The sequence below is a fragment of the Lonchura striata genome, chromosome 1 (assembly GCF_046129695.1).
Source record: "Lonchura striata isolate bLonStr1 chromosome 1, bLonStr1.mat, whole genome shotgun sequence".
Taxonomy (NCBI): domain Eukaryota; kingdom Metazoa; phylum Chordata; class Aves; order Passeriformes; family Estrildidae; genus Lonchura; species Lonchura striata.
In genome coordinates this window covers 65,144,059-65,169,934 of record NC_134603.1, presented here as the reverse complement: position 1 = coordinate 65,169,934, position 25,876 = coordinate 65,144,059, and the positions used below count along the sequence as shown (strand labels likewise).

The following is a 25,876-nucleotide window of genomic DNA, read 5'->3' as shown; positions in this document are numbered from 1 at the left end:
ATATATCACCTGTCACTCCCAATCTTGTTTCAGTTGTCCCCACACGCTACCAATTAGTTTCCTTGTTAAGCTCTAATCACAGTACATGATCTTTGCTAACTACATTTCTAACTTAACTCCTTAATATATATAGTTTTCACCTTCTTACTTGCATTCCTAGCTCAGCCCTCTGACTTACTGCTGTCCTGGAGGGAGCCACCTTGGCCAACACTCTTCCAACAAAGCATTCACAGAGGTGCCATTTGGATCTCATGGGCACCAGGAGCACAGCCAGGTCATGCTCCTCTCTGAGCAGTTTCTGTGTTTGGACCTTTCCATTCCCAAGGACGGAGACAGCACTGAAGTCATTACACAGCCCAACAGCGTGAGCAAAAAACAGGCAACCAGCTGGGGCTTCTCAAACACAAACCATCCACTGACAAGTGACAGGCACTTTCCCATCCTGACCAACACTCCTGTGCGACAATGTAGACTAAAAGACCTTTAGGTAAAGGCCCTTTAAGTGTTGTTTTTTTTTTTAATTTGATTCCATATGTAGCTCATGATGAATGACAGTATTGCAGTTCTGTGAAATGGAAGTATAAAAAACAGCTAGTCATTTTTAAATTCCTCCTCTGGGTATAATACTTTTAAAATCTGTGAGGAAATTTGGCTGAGGAAGGAAAAATTATTAATTCTTAAACTTTTATTTCATATTTAATGCTGCTGTTTAATTGAAAACAGAGAATAGCATTTAATACTCTCTCCCACCGCCCAAAAAAATTGAAATGGACTCTCTCATCTTTTGAGGCTGCACTGAAACAAAGACCTTCATGGCTATTGCACTTTTGTGATCTGGTTTTATCTTGCTGTCTTATTTCAACCAAACTGTATTTTTAAAGAAAAGAAAAAAAAAGTGAAACATGTATAACACAACAAAAAAACCTCATATTAATAACTTTCATTGTGTTTCCCCCCCTGATTTAATAACATTTACTATTTTATCTTTATTGAATGCACATTAAGCAAAGAGATTTGCCAATATATAGAGTTCCCGTTGTTTCACTGTGGTATTTAGTATATAGGTTGCCAGCTCTATGAAATTATACTGTTTATGAGAAAAAACAGGAGAAAGAAAATATAATATGATAAAGCAGAAGAACATTAAAATGCAATACCCATCAGGACATCAATTCATTGCTCAGGGAAAATGCAAAATTAACTTTTAGTTTAGTTTACATGCTATTATGTTTGGAGTGTGTAACTGACTTCACCAGTCTAATAATATACCAACTATTTGATAAAATCTATTTCAGAAGTGGGATTTTTTAACACAAGTATCAAAAACCATGCAATGTGTTGGCATTAGTTATGGAGAGTTATTCAGCCAGACTATCAGTTCATAAGCTGCAATATTCATATGCTAATATCCTTGCAGATTAATTTTACATGGGGAACTCTTTGGGAACCAATACAAGCCAGTCTGTTCTACTGAAAAAGTCCAAGCCCAGCTCTCTGATCTACTTACATGCTAACTTCACCTCTTAACAAAGCGTTTACCATCTCTGTGTGCTCTTGGCCCCTTGTAAAAAAACTTCATGAGTGCATACCTACATACAGCCTCATAAAAGCCAGTTTAACTGAACATTTCTATCTCTTAAAAGAAAAAAGAGAATTTAATTTGGAACATTTCAATATTAGAGTTTAAGGCCAAGTGAGAACACTCAACTGCACAAAAGTCTGAGAACATACAAAGCAAAGAGAAACTACCAGATTAATCTTTTTGAGCCAAATATCTGCTTCTGACAAAAGCACACTTGCTTAAAATGGGACTCCACATGACTTAGAAGAAATTGTAAGATATCATTTGATGAACTGAAAGCTGAACAAGGCAGTTACATCTTTACTAAATCTTTTAGTAATTGCTAAGCTGTATAAACATCTACCACCAAGTGGATAGTGTAGAGGGGAAGCACAGAGAGCCACCCTGGAAGCACTTCCTACAGCGGCTTGGTGCCACGTGGCACTAAGTGACTAAGCTGTCTCCTACTTCACAACCCACCCATAAACCCATGTCTAGCCACCCAGCTCCTCTCCACCTAAATGATTACTACTTTGGTATTACGCAATATGTTCTTGTAATCCTTGAATTTGTTCTTGGTGCTACACATTTCTAAACTTTGTTGAAGTATCACTTCCAAAGATAACCAATTTACCTACGCACCATCTGGACACTCTGTGTTCACTTCCTTAACCTTTTGTTATTCTGTGATTCTACTACAGCCACCAAAACAAGCCAACCTGAGCTTCACAGGTTATTTCACACAGTCCTGACACTTCAAAATTCCTGCACTCCAGCTGATTATAGGCTGCCATTTATATAGCCAAAAGTCTCATAATAAAGAATGAAATGTGTAGTTACAAGGCAGCAACTCTACAGAGTCATAAATTTTGATTGGTGGATACAATTGCAATTCAGTAAGATTATATACACAATATTACTTGGAAAGCAGATACAAAAAATGCCCTGGGGAGAGAGTATATATCTTAAATATGGCAATATTAACAAAACCAGTATGAAATAAAAACAAGCTAAAGGCAAAATTAAACCTTATCTGTCAAAAGATAAATATCACATTTCCATATACCAAACCATAAGCAGGAGAAAAAACAAGTGGTAAAATAGGGAGAAGTGGGCTCTACAGAGTTTGTAAACAAGTGTGATATCATTTGAACACACAGAGGTTTTACACAGGATCACATCAGGTACCTCAGATTCCTAGAATCATAGAACAGTTTGGGTTGGAAGGGACCTTAAAGATCATCTCGTTCCAACCACAATGCCATGACCAGGGACACTTTCCATTAACCCAGGTTGCCTGAAGTCCCATCCAACCTGGTCTTGAACACTTCAAGGGATGGGGCATCCACAACATCCCTAGGCAATCTGTTCCAGTACCTCACTACCTTCAAAGTAAAAAATTTCTTCCTAATATATAATCTAAACTCACTTCCAGTTTGAAGTCATTTCCCCTTGTCCTGTCTCAGGCTGGAAATGAATTCTATTCCTAGCTGTTACTTGGGCAGTTTTCTTTTCTTTTGCACAACCAATCCTCCCTCTGGGGACATACCTTCTGTTCATGGGCTATTGAGTCTCACCACATGACTGATAAAATTCCATCATCCCACTGTGAGAAGCTCCACCCAGAGGGAGGAGCATTCCAAGCATTCCTACCTGGATATAATCTGAGATTTGGAAGACCAGAGGCAACCTTTTCCACTAGATTCCCAGAGGAAGGCCAGACCCATCTGGACCACCACTGGATCTCCAGAGGAAGACTACACCCTTCTACAGGACCACTGCTTCAACAGAACCATACCTATCACTCAGGAGGAATCCAGCCACCATTCAATATGACTGCTACCAACACCCTGCCCAACAGGGTGTCCGGTTGCATTCTGACTCTGTCAGTGTTGTTTTGTATTACTGCACTGTTTATTTTATATTTTCTTCCCTAATAAAGAACTGCTCCTCTATGTTTGCCTGAGAGCCGCCCCTTAATTTCAAAATTATAACAATTCAGAGGGAGGGGTTTTACATTTTCCATTTTAGGGGAGGCTCCTGCCTTCCTTAGCAGATACCTGTCTTTTCAAACCAGTATAGTCACTAACTACATGCTTGTGTAAAAAGTCCCTCTTCATCTTTTTTGTAGGCTTCAAGCACCAGAAGGCTGCAATTACATCACCCCAAAGCCTTCTCTCCTCCAGGCTCAACAATCCCAGTTCTCTCAGTCTTTCCTTATGGGAGAGGTGTTCCATTCCTCTAATCAGCTTGGTGGCCTCCTCTAGGTTCTTCCAACAGGTCAGTGTCCTTCCTGTGCTGGGCAGCCCTGAGCTAGATGCAGCACTGCAGGGAGGGAGTCTCACCAGAGCAGAGAAGAGGGGCAAAACCACCTCTCCCACCCTGCTGGCAATGCTGCTTTGGATGCAGCCTGGGATACAGCTGGCCTTCCGAGCTGTCAGCACACATGGCTGGGTCATGTCCAGACACCAGGTTATTTTAGTAATCTAAGTCAGATACCCTTTAGCGTCAGCTCCTTCTTTCCAGTCACTGTGTAAGACTCAGCTCCCCCAAGGGATGCTCCTAAATTAAAAAGCAAAAGTAGCTTTAACTATGTAATGTCATAAATATAACCTTTCTAAAAGTGCCTGAAGTTCCTGACACAGAGCATGACATGCCTACACAAAGTATGTGATAGATAAAGATCCTCATTATGTAAAACTATTAATGAAGTGCATTAAAATAAAACAAAATCCTACTAATATGGCTTGAGATTTGCCTTTGCTGGATATTTTCTGGATTCAACATTTAATGAATATTTTTACCTGCACCTTCACTTCCTTTTTGGCATGGATTTAGACAAAAACTATCGCTTCAGAGTATGTTTTCTCAATAAAAACATGCCTCTCATCTACACAGTCCTGTTCTGCTAGACAAAGTAATGTTTTATTTCCCTTGCTTAGGGCCAAGGAGCTCTTCAAAAGACCACAAAAGCATAGTGCTTGATGGACAAGGCCATAGAATGCTTAAAGCCTGAATAGTTAGTATGCAGTTAAAGGATTTCCTTAGCATGGCTTGACTTAATTGCTGCAGGCCTGGTGCAGTAACACAGCAGTCAGCCCACAGCCATGGGGCACATTCTGCCAGTCTACCAAATTCATCAATTCAAGTAATCACAGCTTGACCCGACCACCAAATGCTGCTCCACACTAGGCTCTGACCAACTTGGATAATGGTAGCAATATTCTAAGGGCTGCTATCCAGTTACTGAGTTCCATGGGAAAATGGTGTTTAATTAATGTATTGGAGTGTTTGACTTGATGGATTCATTACAAAAAGCAAAGCATGAAATGTGCAATTACATTTATCCATAATAAGTTCCCATTATTTTTTCCATGTGCTATTGGCTTGCTCTCACTGCATTATTACCTACAGCAAAGTAGGCAGAACATCAAAACCCTTTATAGAGAACACCATACACTCTCTTTTCCTGATGTACTCCCCAGCAGGGGCTATACAAACTCCACAAAACCTCTTTAGGTGGATAAGGTGTCATTATGCACTGACACTGTTCTATGTACATGAATTCTCACTTGCAGGTTTCAGTTTACAGCTTACTGGTAACTGAGGAAGAGGGGAACACAAAAGAAAGAAATAATTTCACATTTACTAAGAAATCACATCTAAGCCTATGTATTCTTCACAGCTACAGAGGAAAAAGAAACAAAAAAAAACTGCAAGCCATCAAATTTCAGCATTTGCCAACTCCTGTATTAAATGAGACTGCAGGAAAGGGATCAATCAGCACTCCCCTTCATCCTTAAAGGCCTACCTGTAAGGCATAGCTTTACTCAGTGCATATCTGGGGCAGGATTAAATATCAACTACACTCAGTGATGTTATTTCCACAGACAGCTTTAATGGGTTGTGTGAGACCAGTTGAAGTCTTACTTGTGAGCATGAACCAGAGGTACCCCAGCTTCATACAAATAACCTACTGCAGCCTCTCTGTCTTTGGATGAAATATACATCACAAGTCATTCATATTCATGCATTTCTTCAAACAACTACAACTTGCTCAGACAAAAAACAGCATTCTCACCTTCCTAGTGCAGATATGATCATCTTTCAGTCTCTTTCTTTTTTCCCTTTCTCTCTGATGAAATTGCTCACATGAAAGAAGAGTTGCAAGAGAGTACATTCATCATTTCTCTATTACCAGAAAATGCTTTTGTTGGTTTTCCAGAAAATTTCACAGAAACTTCACGTTTGTGTGGGAAAGAGGCAGTTTTGTATAGGAAAGAGAATTCCCTCTTGAGATGAAAACACAATGGTAAAAATACAATGTTTAAGGAATCATAATAATTGTTTACAAGAGCGGTCATTACCTAAACATTCTAGCAGCATACTCCTGCTCTTTTTTACTTCCTGTTCTTCCCATAAAACAGACACAGACTTTCAAAAATGGTTAAAACTGACTTTTCTAGTCAGTTCTCCTTCTTGCTCTGTGACGTAAAATAATGAGCTTCATATGAAATCTAGGACAACATTTTCTCCAAAATATATCAAATTAATTGTGCAGAGATATATAGAAAGCCTTTTAAATTATTTTATGTGTTTCCAAAAGCACTAGAAGATAAACTAAGTTCAAAATAAAAAACAACGAGTAACCCTTTTCCCTTAAAACTCATTTCATTACACAGAAATAATTCTTTATGAGCTTCTGGCAGCTGGACCCTTGGGTTGAACTTCCAACCACAGCTATAATTAAAAACTGACAGGAGAACTGGTACAAACAATGAACAGTCAATGACAGAGAGCAAAAATCAATTATTCCCACTGTTGAGGCCCTGCAGAAGTACTTCCCGGCCACCATTCCTTCCCAATGACAAGACATGTTAACACCTTGTTTGGCAAATATACCACTACTTCTCTCTGCTGCTTTTTTCTGGCAAAGAAGCAAGGCTGCTACTGCAAACCAGTGGTAAAGTGGTAAACTCCAATGAAGTTCTTCATACAAAGTTCCCCATAGACATTTAGAACCCTTGATTTCCTTCGACTGTCCATCAAAAAATCCAGGAACAAATAGTGAACATCAATTTCAGGGATGTAAGAATAAGTGCAGCATAAATTTCAGTTCAGCATAAATTTCATCTTTCAGAGAAAAATATGCAAAACCAAATGAACCACGTTACCAAGACAAATTGTGCACAGATTCATAGACTGTGGAAGGAAGAGCATGAGTGAGGACTTAGCAAGAACCACACTCATAAGATGAGAGGTCTAAAAAGTTTTTCCTGTTTTCCTGGCCCACAGTGGGCAGTCCCTTGCTACAGCAGTCATCAGCCACCTCCATATTAAAAATAAGCAGGTCTATTTGCTCAAAGCAGAACACTGTTTCAGAATTGTGTCTTCCTAGTAATAAACTATATCTCAACCTCTAGACTGTTTTTCCATAATCAGTGTATTCTCACATCTCCCATGTCAGCATTGTTGTGCTTTAATATCTACCTTCAGCCACTCAACTTTAACAGGTATTTCTCCCTTGACAATCTAGTAGCATCTCTACACCTGTTCTGGCTAAAACTGCTGTGTTCCTTTATCCTAATAAATGGTAATTCCAAAAACTCATTTCAGTCCCATCCATACCTCTTCCAGCTGGAAGTCCTTTCTCTGAGAGCAACATTGGAGAGCAGGAGTGGGGGAGGAGAACAGGCATTCCATAAGATGATCTCAGAATTTTGGAAACCTAGACTAAATGTCCCTAACTTTACTGGAAAAATACCTCATTAGACCAACACATCCAGATTTATTGGATTACATTCCTAATTGCTATTCCTCACCTGATTTACACTCCCTAATGATTGTAGTGTATTCAGAAAAAAACCCCAGCATTATTAAAGCAGGGAGAAGTTTAAATGCTTGAAATGCCCACATAATACTTGACCAAGATCTCCTGTATCTCCTTTTCACCAGTGAGAAGCCATCAACAAAAAGTGAAACCACAAACATGAGACAACAAGAATGGTGTGTAAAAATGTTACGCATAGGAGTTTCAGTATCACTGCTGAGTATATACTTAAGACTGAATACAAACAATTTACTTTTAATGAGGCAGAGAAAATACTGAAATTTCTTTAGGGAGACAGTAAATATGCATGAAAAACTATGTATAAGCTTTTCTTCTGCATATGTTTTGGGTTAATCTAGATATTTTTCCATTATAAAATCTTTTGATTCCAAGTTCCCACAGATTAATTTATACTTTATAGTAATTTGATCCAAACTGCTCTCTCAGGTGAAACTATTCAACTATAAACAGACCAACCTAAAAGGTAAGATTATACTCAATTGTTTTACTCTATTAAAGTTCATTGACCACATTAGGTATGGAGATATCAATAACAGAACTAATTAAATAACCTTATTTCTTATTTTGGGATTTTTTAAAAATAAGAATTATTTTGTAACTTTATTGAGGACTGACTGTAATTTCCTGATACTGCCACAAAATTGTAGTACTTCAGTATAAAAAGCATCTCTTAATCGGAAAATAAAATTGTTTCCACTCAAAAAAAAATTGAACAGACACAAGTTTCTGTAAATAAAATTTAACAGGTATGCAATTAAACACTGACATAAATGTTCTGTTACTGCCTTATTTTACCTGACCTACATTAGTTTCCACAGGTTATCTTCCATTTCTTAAAGGTATTCCCAAGCATAGATTCAAATACTCAACAACCATTTTCAGAAATGTTCTAGGAACAAAAAAATACATTTATCAAAAAATACTGGAATAGGAAACCAAAGGTTTCAATTCTGAAACAGTTTGACAATTGTAGAGATTTGTTAACTAGTTCTGACAAAAATACCAGCTTGCTAATGAGTAGGTCTGAAAACAGCAGTATATGAGAGAGATCCTACTTAGCAGACCTGCTTTAAATAAAAATAACACCATGCAGCTTCCAGATATTCAATTTTTTAAAAGTTCCCTGATGTCCATATTAAAGGTTTCTAAAAGAAAACTAAAAATCTCTTGAGCTATTGGCACAAACTTGTAATTTACAACCATCTTCCTTAAAGGATGGCTAGCATGTGACACAACTTTTGGAAGTTTGGTGATGACTCTGAATCTGACTTTTGCAGCTACAATCCAGTGTTGGAGGCTGCCATAAAGCTGTTCAGAAGGAGGAGTTTGTGGCCCTTCAAGAGACATTACCTCGCACGGGGTACAGATGCTGCACCTTCAGAGGACAGGCTCCCAGAACTCAAAGGGCTGCAACCCAACAAAAAATGTCTTTTCCAGTCCAGTGACTCAAAAGGAACCCATGCAGAGTGATTGCATTTATGCTGTACTACAATGAACAACCACAGAATTTTGCCTTCAGGTCACAGAGACCTCAACTCTGCAAAGAGAAACAAACTCCACTCAAAACATGACGACACACATCAAGGTTTCCAGAGCCTTTGAAGTAATTATGAGTAAATCTGAGTTAAACCATTAAAAAATACACTACAACCAGCCCTTCCTAAACATACTGCACTGATCACCTCTCTGGTTCCAGACCAAGTTAAAGAGCTGAGTTACACTCCACAGAAGGCCAAATGAGCTTTGAAACAAATGAAATTTTCTTTTCTTTAATCAAAAGCATTGGACTGCTTATACAGCTTTATCTTCATCTGGCAGCTACAGAACATTTTCAGTCTCTAGGGTATGCATGCACTCTCTAAAAGTCCAGGTATCAATTTTAAAAGTGCAACTCTTGTAATAACCCACAGACAAGAGGAGTAGGAGTGCTGTAATAACAAGCAAAAGTAACAGAATTTCTAAGTCACACAAATCAATTTACTAGAGTCAGTTACATCAAATGAAGAACTGCTCCAGAGGTCTGTTTAAGGCATCCAGGTGATTCTTTATTTCCTCCTAGCACATATTGTACACCTTTATTTGCAAATATGCACAAATGTGCCTGTGTATGCAGTGCTGAGATGGGTATATGAATATATGTAAATAAGTATCCCCTTTAGAGGATAATTAGTGTTTTCCTGTTGCTTCTTATAGCAGAACATAAGGAAAAGCAGATGTGAGCCTGAAGACTCTTTCCTCACAGCTCTTTTCCACTTTCTCTAGTGCTTCTCCAATTGTACATTTCAATATTCTTGGCAAAGTTATAACCTAGAAGCCATCACATCTGCTTTCAATTGAAATCAGCATCTACAGAACATCATCAACACTCAACAAAAACAAAACCAACTTTCAGTAACAATATGCTAACCACAGTTACCAGTGAGTATCTTTGCAGAGACTCAGGCACACTTCTAATTTGAATAAATTTGCATACACTATAGAATTCAGCTCAGCTCAATGCAAGTCTACTCAATCAACTACTCCTTTGCATCTTTGTTTGTCGGAATGTTCTATGTTTAAATGAAAGTAGTATTTGGAGCACCAGTGAAGTTAGTCCAATTTAAGTTAGTACCAAGAGATATGAATATCTGAGCATCATAAAAACCCAATGACAGTCTGACACTACTGATATAAATATACAGAATTTCATTTTTGGTAGTAACCTTACATTGCATACCTTTGGCTACAAAAATGAGTTTCACCATTCTTTGTTTTTTTGGTTTTTTTAATGGACCCAGCAATAAAGGACGTCATTCTAATTTTATAAGATTCACTAGGTCGTAATATAATTTCTCTCAATCACAGGGCTTCTTTCAATACTAATGGCTTTCAAAATTAAAGAGAATTATAATTTGATCATAAATTATTCAACGTACTAAATAAAAATGGCCTCATTAACACTAGGCTCGCTTTGAAAATGAGTAAAATATTATGCAAGGAAAAACAAATATTCCAGTTTCCCTAATCTGTGAAGTCTGAGCTTAAATTCACAATTCCGCCCCAACACCAGCTATTGCACTTTGCCTCAAAGCATCTAAGAAAACATGATGCATTTTAAAAAGGTCTTCCCCCACAATATATATGTAATACTTGTATAATACTTGAATAAATGACAAGACCAGACATGATGTTCATACAACACATCTTACTCAATTTCTGACACAAGGTACTTGAAAATGCTACCTGGATAAAGCTACACATGACATATACTGCTTCCAGAAGTGACTACAGGACAGGATTCCAAGTATGGGTAGCAATGTGGAGCCTCCTCCATAACTAGCACAGTCACCCAGGAGTGCTAGAGCTGTTGGAATTCCTTAGGCAGGCCAAAGGCTGCTCTTTCCCTACTTATTCTACTTATTCTATTTCCTTACTTATTTCTACAGACACTGTGCAAACCAGATGCTTGAACACCCTCATTGTTACATGGGCAGAGGATGTCTGGTGACACATGAAGAGTTACACAAGTGAAGAAAATCAGGGACTGATTCCGTAACATGAAGTCATGATGGAGAGGAATTTTAAGTGAAGTGAGCATTATTTATGACAATGAATTATCAAATTAATAACGAACAGCATTACCATAATTGGAAAAGTAATAGTAATTTGTTGTTATTTCAAAGCTAACTTATGCACTGTTAATTTTCAAATACATCCTCAGACTAGACTAGAGGTATACAGAGTTGCTATAATTAGAGGTAACATCTCAGCATATAACTGAGCTTCTGTAATGAGTTCTTTTTATATCCTCAAAATTTCTACTTTTTGTTGAATTTGTGGTCAGACATTTTAATACCATATTTTCCCAAAGCAAGTATGTTTAAGGCAACAATAGCACATTTGGTTCCCATAACTTGCATTCTAAAGCTACTTATTAAGATGAAATAAACTTGTAATTCTGCTTCTTTTTAGCAAAACTGCATGAACATTTTTCACCAGGAAAAACCTAAATACATCAATACTGCTTTCTAAAATAGTGAGTAAAGGTTCCTATTGGAGCACAGAAAGGCCAAGGTAGGGCTTAGGGCTTTGGAAACTGTAAGGGAAATGAGCATACCTCTAAGCAAAGGAACAGCAAAATCAAACTGGTTAAATAAAAAGTTTAATTTTAAAATTAGTATGTTAGTGTGCCCTCATTTGTGTCTTTAGTTGCAGCTACCTCAAGAAGGATCCAATGTCTAAGGAACTGTAAGATCACAACTATTGTAAATCTGGTTCAATAAAATATCTCAATCTCTGTGCCACATTTCAAATTAGACTATTAAAAATTCAAACAACTAATGGGGAAAAAATATGGGTCACAATACCCTGAAAAAGTGGTAACTCAAAGAATGAATATAACTCAGTGCATACAACAATTGGTTCTACATGTTTCATTCCAGATCTACTTACTTCCTAAAACTCCTCTCCAAACTTGTGTCATAAATACTGGAACGCAAATGAACCCTATTATGTCATATAGTCACCACCATAACAAAATGGATGGCTCCCCAATAGTAAACCGAGAATGAGCCCAGGCAATCAGCTGCACAGAATGCTGGTTTCATGTGAGATAACTGCATTGAGGAAGTTTGTTTCCACATGGAAAGCAAGTATTCCTCAATATTTTCTATAGACACAATGTATCTGGTACTTTGCCTCCACAGAAAATTAGAATAAAGTGAACCTGGTGAGATCAGTCACTGCATACAGAGTATTTCTTTTTTTTTTTTTTACTACAGAGCAAACTGCTGGCTTCTCTTTTCCCTTTTCTTCTGAGAAACAAGAAGAAAGGTATTAAGGGCAAATTCTTTCCCATGCCTACTCCATGCTCTTTTCCCCCTACTCCCCTTCCAATTTGAAACAGTTTTCTTCCTTCTGCTATGAAAGATGATGCCTTGTGTTCTCACCACAGTGAGAGTAAAATCCATAGATTTAGAGAGAGAGACCCATTTATTTATATTTTTGTCTATTTGTATATATACCCATTGTAATGACTGCTCAGTGGAAAGACAACAAGAAACAATCAGTTTTGATAGGAATAGATTCTTCCCTATATAACTTTTTTTTCTCTAGTGTTTCTTTTTTTTTCTAATATACTACTGTCTCCTAGCCAGGAACCCCAGCCAACATATATCTAGAGACTATACATGTTAGACTAGACTGGTGTTTTCTTCTGAATCATTCCACATGGAATACACATTGCAGTGAAGCAGACTCAACATGTGCAACACTGGCTATATCTCACTTGAATTAAGAACCTAAACAGCAAAGTTCCTCCTCTGCAGTAAGCTATTTCTGTTCTACAACTACAGGGAAATTCAAACAGTAAAAAAAAACAAAACAAAAAAACCCAAACCAACCAACTAACCAAAAAAAAACTCTAAAACAACAACAACAAAAAATGCCCAAACAAACAAACAAAAAGGATATATGGAGTGACTAGAATGACCCCAAGCCGTGTAGCTAGATTATAAAACAAACTAACCAATCAAGCAAACACCACATACACACAGAATCTCTTATACTAAAGTAAAAGACCCAAGAGATTCCCCTCCATGCTTCACCCCTCATGCCTAGAAGATTTTAATAATTATATTATAAATATCAGATTTACTCATTTGAGAAATTCTCATGCTATTTCAATAGCATGATCTCTTTCACCAGGCAGCAACTGACAGAACAAGAGGTCACAGTCTCAAGCTGCATCAAGAGAAATATAGGTTGGATATTAGGAAAAAGTGTTTTACAGAAAGGGTGATAAGACACTGTAATGGTCTGCCTGGGGAGGTGGTGGAATCACCATCCCTGGATGTGTTTAAAAAAAGACTGGATGTGGCACTTGGTGTCATGGTTTAGTTGAGGTGTTAAGGCATGTGTTGGACTCTTCCAACCTAGTCATTCTGTAACAATCAAAGTAATTTTTAAATACACAACACAGCTATGAACATAAAATTTAGGAAGCATTTGAAGAAGTGGGAACTAGGAAAAAACAGGCTTTCCCCAAAACAGTTGAATATCCCATTCTTTGTAAATCATTTCACCTGAAAGATTTAGGAGAGATCATTTTAAAATAAGAGCCATTTGATTAGTTTAGTGCCTAATTACATTCCTACAACTGGAATGGATGAAAACAGAAGTGATGGATACTAGAGCCTGAATGTATCCACCAGGTATCCAGATTCAGATTTGAAGATCTGATCAGCCACTTCTGGAGACATGACAGCTGTCATGAGATTACTTGGTACTGTTTCCCCCACTTCAGTGGCACTGAAGTTTATCCAGAAAGCATTGCAGTGTAATCCTTGTGACACTTTACAAGTACACCTTCCTTCTCTGTATTTGCAGAAATGAAAGAAAAACTGAATAGAGTTCTGATGGTAACAGCTCTTTAATCTCACTGGAGCTGTCACGCTCAGTGATGCAAAGCCTGGATAATCGACTGAGTGCCTTCAAACAAGCATTACACACTGTGAACTCAATATCCAAAGGAAAAGATGTTTTCATATATTTTTTAATGGGTTACTTTAGCACCAATTATCAAAAAAGTCTGATTTGCCTTTCATTATTGTTAATCAGGATATAAATATTCCAACAAAAGACAGTGTTTTTAAATTTGACACTGGGGTGGCTGAGAGGGGAAGACCTCCAAACCTTGAAAAACACCAGATGGAAAGTCACAAAAAAATAAGTATTGAACTATCTCACTAGGATTTATAATTTTTCATCATTCACAAAGTACTCAACATCATACTATTACAGGCGTCTAAGGACAACAAAGAGGATGAGTTGTAAGAGAGAGAAGCAGATGTCTTCAATTCCTAGAGAGCATTTTACTGGAGTAGCCCTCATCGTCTGGGCAAGATGATATTGAAAAACAAGGGATGGAGGAAGGATTTGTTTTTACAAAGCCTACATCTCAAAGAGGGTGCCCACAGTGCCACATGAAGGGTTTGTCTCCTGTTCTCCAGTCTCTCCCAGTGGATCAGAAGAAGCTGGGGCCATGTCAGTGCTCACTAGAAGGCAGCCCTGATTCCACAGCCCTGTGGTGCAGTGATGCTTCCTGTGCTCTGCAGATGAGCTTCACCAAGCCTGAACATAAGGCAGCTCCTAACAATCCTATAATGACTTTCTCAATCATTCACAGAAGTTTGGTTTCTTTCCAAGATGTAGTTCATGACTAAAGATCAGTTTAAATTCAATTTTCCAAACAAATACAGTTACGCCTATACAGAAATAGAGGATGGAAAGTTTAAAGCTCAACTTTACAATAAGCTGTTGAAGTTACTATTGAAACAGCTCTTTGTGACAGGAATAATGAATATTTTAAAAGCTTATTTTTTGACCCAGGCATCTGCCGCATTCCCCCTTCCTCATGCCCTACCTCTTTCCTCAGCTCAGTGTTTTTACAGAGGCTTTGAGGAATGTAACTGAAGTGACAGGAACTCCTCATCAACCCCTCTCAAGGAAAATATTTAACAGCAACAAATCCTAAATTGTTAGTATCTGAAATGAAAAAAGGTGCTTCCCAAGGAATACAGTTGCTTTATGCTGGAGCTACAGCTGCAGTGTTCTGTACACAGGAGAACCATGCTGTAGAGTCATTAGCTATGTTCAAGTACACCAATAGCTGCTATTCTAATTGATGACAAGCTAAATTTCCATGTAACTCAAAATCAGAAACTTTACTCTTTCTGCAGAAGAAAAACAAATTAATGTCTGGTTAATTACAAAAATTAACTTGTCTTGATCATTAGACAAGTTAACCTATTACTCTGAAAGTGATCCTGAAGGACAAAGAACAGATAAAGCTGCTGGTGCCATGACTTTTTAATCAAATTCCAGTTTTGAGAGCTTCACTGAGCATGAATTGTGAATAGTTCCACTGGAATCCACATCTCATTTATCAAAAAAACCTCAGATTTGTAACTGTAGGAAAGGAAAAAGGAGGAAGGAGGAAGGAGGGGACTGATTCTCATTAAGACTCCAGCTTTGCAATTAAATTTGCTTTTGGGAGTATGTAATATACACAGGATGTGATTTTCCTTTAACAACTGTCACAGTTCTCTCCCTTCTGTATTTCTGCTCTTGGCGAGTTTGGAGTGATATTAAGACAATTCACAGATCAAATGTTAACTAAAAAGCTAATGATTTGTAAAAAGAGGGCTTCATTTCATTACCAAAAATAAAAAAATCTGTCAGGGACAGGCACCTCAGGAATACCAGAAATAGAAAAAACTAAATGGAAAGGAGTTTGTGGGTCCAAGTCAAATGGGCTGCTGTATCCCCAGGAAAAGTGAGCTGCAGTGCAGTTCAGAGATGTCACACACTTATTTCCTTAGTCTATCTTAAAAGTACACCTTTTGAGTCATCCCTGAAAGGTTATTTTTGCATTTTAATGTCTCTTGCATGTAATTTCATGCTACCCAAATCATAGCTTACACGGCTTTTAGTTTATTTCTTATGTAGTCCAAGTCTTCCAAGTCACTTCTGATGAATTTAAATGGCACATATTTTCATGCACTTATAGTGGTATTAAATTATCTCCTTTTTAGAAGGGCAAAGAGTCCTCCCACATTTGTGATATTAGGCTGTCTTGGCAGCACTGTACCGGTCACTAAGCATCCATGCTAAGGTAGTAAGAAGAGGAACATTATCATATTGCTACACTTCATGACAACCTTCCATGATATCAAAGAACCATAGAATATTTAAGGTTGAAAAAGACTTCCAAGGTCATCAACTCCAAACTGTGACCAATCCCCACTTTGTCAACTAAAGCACAGCACCACAATCCAGTCATTTCTTGTACACCTCCAGGGATGGCGACTCCACCACCTCCCTGAGCAGCTAGTTCCAATGCTTGCCAAAAATATGTTACTTCTGAGGAATTTGCATTCTTTGGGAACTTACTTATTAATCAAACACTTCATTTGTTGTGAACACATGAATTACCTGCATACAGTTTTGTCTGAACATTAGTTTGGTCAGCTTCCCAGCTAAGCAATACCAGCGAGTTTGTGTGTGGGGAGGACAAAACAACATGTCTGTGGATGGTAAAGGCTTCTTCTTCATGCAGTCTTTAATTTTGGGCGATTCAGTCTGCTAGGTAGGGAATTCTTGCTAGGTATCTACTTTCATTTATCTTTTTTTATCCAGTCTCATGAGAAGGCAAGGTGCATTATCAAAGCAAATTGTCCATCACAACTGAGATTGGACAAGGTATTACAGAAAGAAATGTCACTCTGCTCACTGGGCTTACACATGCCTAAATTGATTAAATACGTAAGAAATATTTTCCTAGTGTGTGATGAACCAAAGACAATGACAGATTTAAAGAAAGTTGCATTTTGCCAGAGCAACCAAGTAACATTTTGGTTTTGAACAATTCTGTTTAACATTAAAAGAAACTATAGGCAGGCATACAAATAATAAAAAAGCAACTCTGAAACACATTTAATAAGCTACATTATTATACATTATACATATAAATAATAAAAATGCAACTCTGAGGCACATTTAATAAGCTACATTCTTCAATAAATTGGGAAATCAATGGCACAGCAGATGAACAAGGTATTTTACTCAACAGCAGTACAAATTTTGTTTTTTCTTCCTTTTTTCTAAAGGAAGGCAACATATGCTGGAATGCATTGCTGATATCATCAGTTCCAAATTACTGAATTATGACATGTTTAATGTGCTGTGTGGCATGAACATGAACATGTGAAAAATCCTGGGCTTCTATTTCTTCCTCTGCAAGAAATTACAGGAAAAACTTTCTTATGACTGTGTAGCTTCACCTGACCCGTTCATAAGTTTGCAAAGGGGTAAACACAGTGATATTTGGTGTTTAATTGTGCAGTAATGAAATTAATTCATACTCCATTAATTTAATTAATGAATATTTCTTCAAATAAGCTTCCTGCCATCTTTCCAAATTTTCATTTGGAATATTATTTTGCACATTGGCAGAAGAAATAAGCTTAGTTGTATAACCATCCCTCACAGCTAACGATGTCACCAAAATATCATATCCTTGTGATCACCTCTCTCTCTTTTAGGAAGACTGTGACAAAACCCCTGTCCAGTCATGTTCTTAGCTTTCTTTTAAAAGCATTTTAGATCCTGGTGCTCCAGGGACTAATCTGAATAAGCACAGAAACATCTGTTTCTTACTTCTCATGTGAAAGCCATATTCCCATGGCTGCTACAAGGAACCATGAATGAGTCAGGACAATGCTGAAAGCAAGAAGGAGAAATAGAATGCTGTGGAGCAGTAGGTCTCGCCTTCCAATTTAATGCATGTATTTCACATACTGGGGGAAAAAAAAAAAGCAACTTCGCACTTTTCTGCATGCTACTCTCACAATAGCTGCCTAGCTGGGGTCACATTCCCACTGCAGGCATCTCACAGACCATCGCTTCTTTACAGCACAGCAGAAGGTGAAGGGGCAAAGAGCACAAAGGCACAGGATCTATCTGGCCTGATACAAATACTGCCAGGATCCTAGCAACTTGACTCACTGGCAATTAAACTAATGAAGTCTGACTTCTGAATGCTTTGTAGCCTGTCTTTACACCTCCCGGCCCTTCTATACCTGTTTCTCTGTAACTCTGACATCCCTGTCCCACACCTTCAGTCTTGACACCACCCTTTTCCTAGTTGCCTTCTCAAAACACGTCCCCTTCTACCAAATGTGACAGAAACCAGTCAGTGGTTCTCAATATGCAGACATGGTAGCACTAACAGCATGATTAACTTAGGAAGAGAAAATAATTATACCAACCCCAAACTGACATATTCTTAAATAGAATCTTACTTTGTTTTAGTCCCCTTTGCAAGTTCAGGGAAGCAAAAAAAAAAAAATAAAAGCCCACCTTACAAGTACTTTCACACAAAGGAAAACATCTGCATTGATAGCTTGGGCCAAGAACAACAAGTTATAGATAGACTGAGGCATTTAGATGCTTATCCTACTTCCTAAATATCCTCTCCAAGTTAAACACCCTACTGCCTTCCTGTTCTGAAGCATATTGCGCTGTCCCCATATTTATCAATCTCATATCACTGCTTTTTACTATGCAGTAAAAAGCACAGTAAAATGCTTTTTATTTGCAGTATTCTGCAGTATGGCCATCCTGAATTCAATGACAGTCTCTTCACATCCAAGCAGTGCCTCTGCAGCATCTCTCTGATACCAGACATGGCTTGAATCAAGATGAACAACAAAAATTGACTGCTCACCTCTCTATTTGTCTGTTTGTCCTTACACAGGGAGTGCCCCTGAATTCTAACAAGCAGTGCAGAAATGGGAATTCCTATCCTAACATTTAATGGAAACTTCAAGGGCATCGGATTCCAGGTTCTAATTTGGCAGAAGAAATTCCAGTATAAGTGCAGGAACACCAGAATCAGATTGCCTCTGCTGGAAACATACATACAAACACTCGTTAATTAATAATCTTACATTTAACACTAAAAAAAAGTCAATGATCACACGGAAACATATAGAAATAGGCTGGGAAGAAATCAACACACATCTCACATAAGACAACATCACAACAACCTAGGAGGACAAACACAAGACTCTAACAGGACACAAAAACAACAGAAGGAAGAAAGCTGTTGGGACTATGGTAGAGGCACAACCAATACCAAAGAAGACTTCAAGCATAAACAGCCCTTTACTGCTGTTGTAACCTTTTATACCCTTCATCTTACATGCCTTACACCTGTGTGCCCTCTGCACCCTGTGGTGATTGGTCAGCACACCTCAGCACTCCATGTCCCATCACATTCAATGATGCTCACCTGTCCTGCACTGCTGTAGCCCACTGGGGATGAGGCTGAGCCCCACTCCGTTATCACAAACTGTGTGCCTACAACAGAAAACACCACTGATGTGGTATCTTGTAGGAAAAAGACAGTGGTGCTTTTCCAATTTTTGAGTAAGAGATAAAAAGCCTCTTGTGCTCTTCTAAGTAGAACATCTGCCTGTTTCAATACTTTCAAATACTAATGCACATCTTGTACAGGCATTAATTTAGGAGATAATGTATCTTTTAATTAAAAGTGCAACTTTTTAAAAAATGGGTGTCTGATACCCTGCAGCATCTGTAAAGTTCCATAAATTATCTTCCCAAATCTAATATTTTTTCACATCTACATATTGACTTAAAAAATCTAATGTCTATATATGATTATTTCTTCTTCTAAAGAATCTAGTCCCAACTGATTAACTATTTATTTCTAACATACCACTGAATATTTGGAGTTCATGTCAGCTGTATCAAATTTATATAGCAGTTTGGGACTGCTTTCCTGCTCCACATTTCTTTTTTTTCCAATGACAAAACTTCAAAGTAACTAAAACTGTTTTCCGTGCTGAAATATTACAATGACAATATCATTGACTACCCTTCATTTAGAGCTATGTCCATCATTAACAGCAATGGAAAGATCAGTCCTGCACAGAGTAGACCATCTTATGAACACTGAAATGCAATGTAAGGAATTCCTTAACACTACTTGTTACTTCTGTATAAGGAGAGGAAAACATATTAAACTAATGCACAGCTATTGCTATTGCATTTGGGACTAAACATACTTTATGCTCAGCACATGCTTCCTCTTTGATATCAATTCTCTAGATAAGAGCTTATATAGATAACTGTTGCTGACTTGAAATCACCAGGAAGTGTTAAGGCTACCTGGCATAATGTATATGTACGTTTTATTTTTACAAAACAACTGTCATTAGCTGTGCAGTTACACTTCCCATACTACAGCTTCTTTTTACATTACCTTCTCCACCCACTAAACTTATCTTCCCAGTTGCCTTCTAGTATTTCAGACTGTCCAACAGCAGCTTCCTTTGATAAATATAACATCATTTTCTTTCTTTTTCCCTCCAAACAAAAATAAATAGATGTTTCACAAAATCAAATCACATTCTGGTGGAGAGGCTACAGAGGATAGGAGCAGGTTACCAGAGATCTCACAGCCAACCCCCCAAAAGCAGTCATTTTAGGATGCAAAAATTTTTCTTTTTTTCCCTTTTTTTTTTTTCCAAAATAAAGAAGAAGCCTCAGGCACAAGACTGGTAGAATTTCTGGTTGACAAGGCAAGCCTACATGAGGTGAGCATGACTCTTGAGGCTCACAGTCCACTCATCTTCACAAGTTTAATAAAGTGTGAGCATCAGCTACTTATCAACAAAATCACTCCAAGCTGACACACTAAATTGTATTTCTTATCTCTGAAGTTCACCCAAAAGAAAACTAGATTACCCTAAAGGTGACAAAACAGATAGACTTTTCTGTTCTCGGAGGACAGAGATGAACTTTGCTAACCGAGCTGCTGAGGACTTAACTGCAGCACACAGAGATCTGCTTTTCACGTTCTCCTACTCAAAGGAAAAGTCACCACACAAACAATTATCAGCAATATGAGTAAAAATAGACTTATTTTTGTGTAAAGTCAAATCCAAAACCCAGCTATTCTTTAAGTGAACAGTACAATAAGTTCTTGTACAGGTGACCAGTTCATGAGACATCATTTGAGTCCCAAAGAAACAAAGTCCAATTCTGTTACTCAAAGCTCAGTCTGCCTTTCCTCTTTATTTAACAGAAAAATTTTGTTATTATTGTTAGTTGTATGTAATCACAAATACCACGAATGTTCATACTACTAAGGTAAGGCATGATGTCCAAGTACAGGAAAGTGACTGATTTGACATTAAATGGGATAGTCCATCTCAAGCTCACCTAAAGACTGTCTTCAAATAGTCAGAACCCCTTAAAGAATACCCGATTCTTATTACATGCTAGTTTTTATCTGGAGAATGAATATCCACTGCCTACTGCTCTTGAACGCTCTGAACTACCACAGCTATATTAGACAAGAATACTGGCACACAACTTAAAATGGAAAGGTATCTTGTGATTAAATGCTGCATCCAAATCAGGTCAGCTTTTTCCTTTTTAAAAACATGATACAAACTGAACCTGGTATTTTCCTTGCTATGATAAACATCACAGAAGCATATTCATCCCCATTAGTTAACAACAGAACCTATAAACTCTTGCTGATTTCTTTATCCGTTTCTAAAGCACAATTTTAAATCCTACACTGCAGATAAGGGTACACTGTTCACAAGATTAAAGTCAAGGTCACATATTGCACATACGCTGCTGCCTGTGAAACAGCGATCTGTTTCACAGACTCCATATATATTTTTAGAAAGGGCTGCTCTAGTCATCAGCTAACAGCCTTTGAATTACAGAAGCAAAGATAAACTGTGGCTTAAAAGGGAAAATTTAAGGCTTCTGTGCCAAAACAGGCAGACCCCTACTGATTTAAGGAAGTAAAGTAGTTCTTTTTATCTCTTCAAAAAACCTGAAGGGGAAATCCCCAACACACTGAGTATGAACCCTACTTTCCTTCTGATGGAACTAAGAGTGCAACTCCCCAAGACTTGATACAGGTGGACCACCTTTGAGAAATCCTGGCTTCACAGTATGCCTGGTAGCTAAGCTGGCGCTCTCTTCAAACATCTTTTGCACCTTCTGCTCAACAGGCACCTGTGCAACTATTCATACTAAAGCTACAACAGAAGCACCAGCACCATATAAGCAATGGTCTGTAACACAGAAAAGATTTCTGCCTTCCCCAGGAACACCATTTGTGCAATATATCCTTAGTGGATGCCACAAAATATTAGTAATCAGGAAAAAGTGAATACATTGATACACAACAATTACTACCACATGAGGCTCATAAAAAAATGACACTTCCTAAATCAAACATTAGGCTTAATTCATGGGTATCTAGAAGGGGACTCCAAAAATTCTGTTCACACAAAAAGTGAGCAGCAAAATCTGGATTTTTAACCAGCTTTAATGACTGAAGGATGTTCAATGCATGACCCAAATAAACAGGGTACAGGCTGAGACAGTGAGGCTGCTCACCCTGGAGAAGGCTCCAGGGAGACCTTGTAGCCCCTTCCAGTACTTAAAGGAGGCTTACAGGAGAGGTGGAGAGAGCATGTACTCACAGAACAAGACGGAATGGATTCAAACTGGAAGAGAGTAGGTTTAGATTAGCTGTTTGGAAGAAATTCTTTACTATAAGGGGAGTGAGGGACTGAAACAGGCCACCTGGAGATGTTGTGGACTCCCCATCCCTGGAGGTGTTCAGGGCCAGCCTGGGTGGAGCTTTTAGTGACTGGTCTAGTGGAAGGTATCCCTTTCCATGGTGGGGGGGTTGGAACTAGATAATCTTTAAGGTCCCTTTCAACCCAAACCATTCTATGATTCTATGACTCCTGTTAATTCCCTAAAACAGCACAGGTTTTCTTTTGCCCAGTGGAAATAGTTAAGACTTGCTTTTACCAGAAGGGACGAAACTGCAGCAGCTTTGTGCAGTTGGGAAACACAGAGCAGAGCTCAACACCATGAACAGGTAGAAGTTCCTATAATAATCACTGTTTGTACAGTCAGGACTTAACCAGAGAGTTGATCCTAGACCACCAGAGATGTAAAATCTCTACCTCATCCTGCAACTTACATGTTCTGTCAGGCCATGGAAAATGCTTGAGCAGCTAAATGCTAATTTTTGTAAGTCACTTGGAGAAGGTTCCTTTATTTACTATTGCTGCCACCAACCTGTACTTTAGCCACTCTTTCTTTACCTTGTTTCTGCAAGACAATAAAACTGAGAGCTTTAAAAGACTTCTCATTACATCAACGTCAGCGTGTTGAGACCTTTGGCAAGTGAGGATGCATGACTAAATTAAAGGAGGTCAGTAAATAAATAAAAGCAGTGTGCTTCTCATCCACACTGCTCTGCTGTCAGCCAGCTCCTGAAGTCTGTCATGGACTAGTCCAATTAGTCAGCTTTGAGACCAAGAGATGTGTTAGGCAGGGGACACTAGGCCCAGGAAGCTGTCTCTGGCCACCTTTCATTCGGCATTGGTGGTATCACTTGAAGGCACCAGTTCCTGACCAGAAACATGTTGCTGTTTGTCAGACAAGAAGTCCCAGAGACACCACGTGCATGTACAGCAGCAATCAGTTACATTTCCTCACTGACACTGAGTTTCCTCACAGAAGAGAAAAGCTTGCAAGATGAATGGATGACAATTCATTAACTGGATATCATGTTAAAATTCCAAGTGGGAAATCAAAAGACGGAAGGATTTTACAACCTGGGTCACCTCACCATAGCTGATTATGTGATTTCACACAGCTAATGTTATTTAAGATTCTATTTTATATCCTGTATTTTTTCATCTCTTTCTAGAAATAGTCTAATATCTGTAGATACCTTTCCATCTACATCTTGTTTCAGCAGCCTGTGCAATTCTGAAGACTACATTAGCAAAAATATTTTCATATGGAGGAAACCTCCTAATGCTCTGTTTTTGCAGTAACCTTCCTTTGGGAACCAGACATCATTCACTGACAGATACACTTTATTTTAAAACTGGAAAGCCTCTGAGAAATTAGCCTAATTCTTGAGAGTTTTTAAAACTCATCTGTTTAAAGGCCTAAACAATGTTTCAGTCACCAAATATACACTTTTCAGAACTTAAGCCTAAATTTTGGATAAGCAACTTCTTTTGTTCCAATTTTCACCGGTGCAACTACTACGTCTAATAACAGATTGTAACACTGACTTACTAAATCTCCCAAGTTCTTCGAAGTGCTGCTTAAGCTTTTCTCATGTTCCTCTAGAGGCCAAGTATACCTCCATTCAAACTAAATACCCATGGGTGAGAAAGCCCACTCTTGTATTCAATCACAAAAACTCATGAAATTACAAAAATAAAACGAGCAGTAACATAAACCTCTCAAGAGAAACAGGGGCCTAAATAACAGTTATAGGGCATTCAAACTGATGCTAGTCACTCTACTCTCTACCTGGAGCTTTTTGTCATAACATTTTTGAAGTGCCAATACCATAAGCATTGGTCTTTAAACAGAACAAATTACTATCATATAATCATCACGATTATACTTGAAGTAGAATGCACAAGGGTGTTTAATGCTGGGGGGATGGTAAAACCTATAGAAGTAAATGCAGTTCACAAATACCTGTCTAACTATAAGCTTTCACTAGCAACGGGCTGATTTACTATTATAATAATAATAGTACCCTCTCAACCCCCCTCTTCATATCCACATCGAAATCTTATTACTGAATCCATGGCACCTTTGAGGCTTTTGTGCCGGAGGGAGGACAGGTTCCACAGGAAGGAGGAGGGGGAGAGCGGCCCCTCGCCCCCGAGCGTGCGGCAGAAGCCGCGGCAGCGCGCCGAGCGCAGCGCTCTCCGCCAGCGTCCCGCCCCAGAGCCCTCCCGCGGGGCCGAGCGGGGCCGGGACTGGCCCGGGCCGGCCCCGCCCCGGCCCGCCCCCGGCCGCCGCCGTACCTCGGAGCCGGGGGAACTCGCGGTCCCGCAGCGCGCCCAGCGCGTCCCCGTGCCCGTAGCCGTACTCGCAGCCGGCGGGGCGGGCGGCGCGGAAGGCGCGGAAGGAGAGCGGCTGCCCGGCCATGGCGCCCCGGGCTCGCAGGGCCCGGCGCGGACCGCGGAGCCGCCGCGGCCGCTGCCTCCGGCCCGCTCGGCTCGGCTCGGCTCGGCTCGGCTCGGCACGGCCGATCTGCCCCGCCCGCCGCCCGCCCCGCAGGCGCCGGGGCCGGTCCGGCCGCGGCTGAGCCGGGCGCTGCGCTGGCACAGGGAGGAGTTTCCCGTAAGGAAGACGTTTCCCGAAGCGCCGGGAGATCGGCTTGGGGGTGGTAGCAACAAGTGTACCCTCCTGTTGAGGCATGCTGTTGAAAATTCTTCATGGAAATCTCTCTCCCCTAAAATTTTCCAGTTCAAGCTCAGATTTCCCTTGATACCTCTTCCAATGCTGATAAAAACAGAGGTCACTTGCTCATACCTTGCACTTGGTGTACAGTACTCCTGCATCATGTCGAGCTGGTTCTCTTGGCCATAGAAGCTGTGCAAAGTACCACGGGCCAAAGCCAGAGTTGTGGAATGGGCTAGTCCCCAGGGATATTGTCCCATGTAAAAACCATTCCTGAAAAATCCTCTGCTTTGTCAGATGAACTATAACCATACACTTAATAAAAAAAAAAAAATCACAACCAAAGGAATGCGTTTGTTGAGGTTTTTTTTTTGTTTGTTTCTTTCATTGTTGTTGTTGGGTTTCAATTGGGGCTTTTCGTTGTTTTGTTATGCTGTTTTCACATTAATTTTTTCCTGACATACTACTCACTGAATTTTTCTACTTAATCTGCAGAGCATTAAATTACCTTCAAAGTTAGTTCAATACCAAAATAAAACTTCACATTAGGATGGACCTACATCTGAAAACTGGTAAGGCAGACTCTCATTAGATTGTTTGAAATGCTGCTAGTGGGATATCAGTGAAATGGG

The 25,876-nt window shown here is 39.1% G+C and overlaps 1 protein-coding gene across 1 annotated transcript in view; it reads right to left on the bottom strand.

Moving 5' to 3' along the window:
• MOCOS (molybdenum cofactor sulfurase) overlaps nucleotides 1-25,016 on the bottom strand; it is a 210,249-nt gene extending 185,233 nt beyond the window's left edge. Inside the window, exon 1 of the mRNA XM_021528759.3 lies at nucleotides 24,866-25,016. Within this exon, the coding sequence (XP_021384434.1) occupies nucleotides 24,866-24,989 (124 nt within the window). The 5' untranslated portion in view covers nucleotides 24,990-25,016. The remainder of the gene's footprint in view (nucleotides 1-24,865) is intronic.
• Between the last annotated feature and the right edge of the window lie 860 nt (nucleotides 25,017-25,876).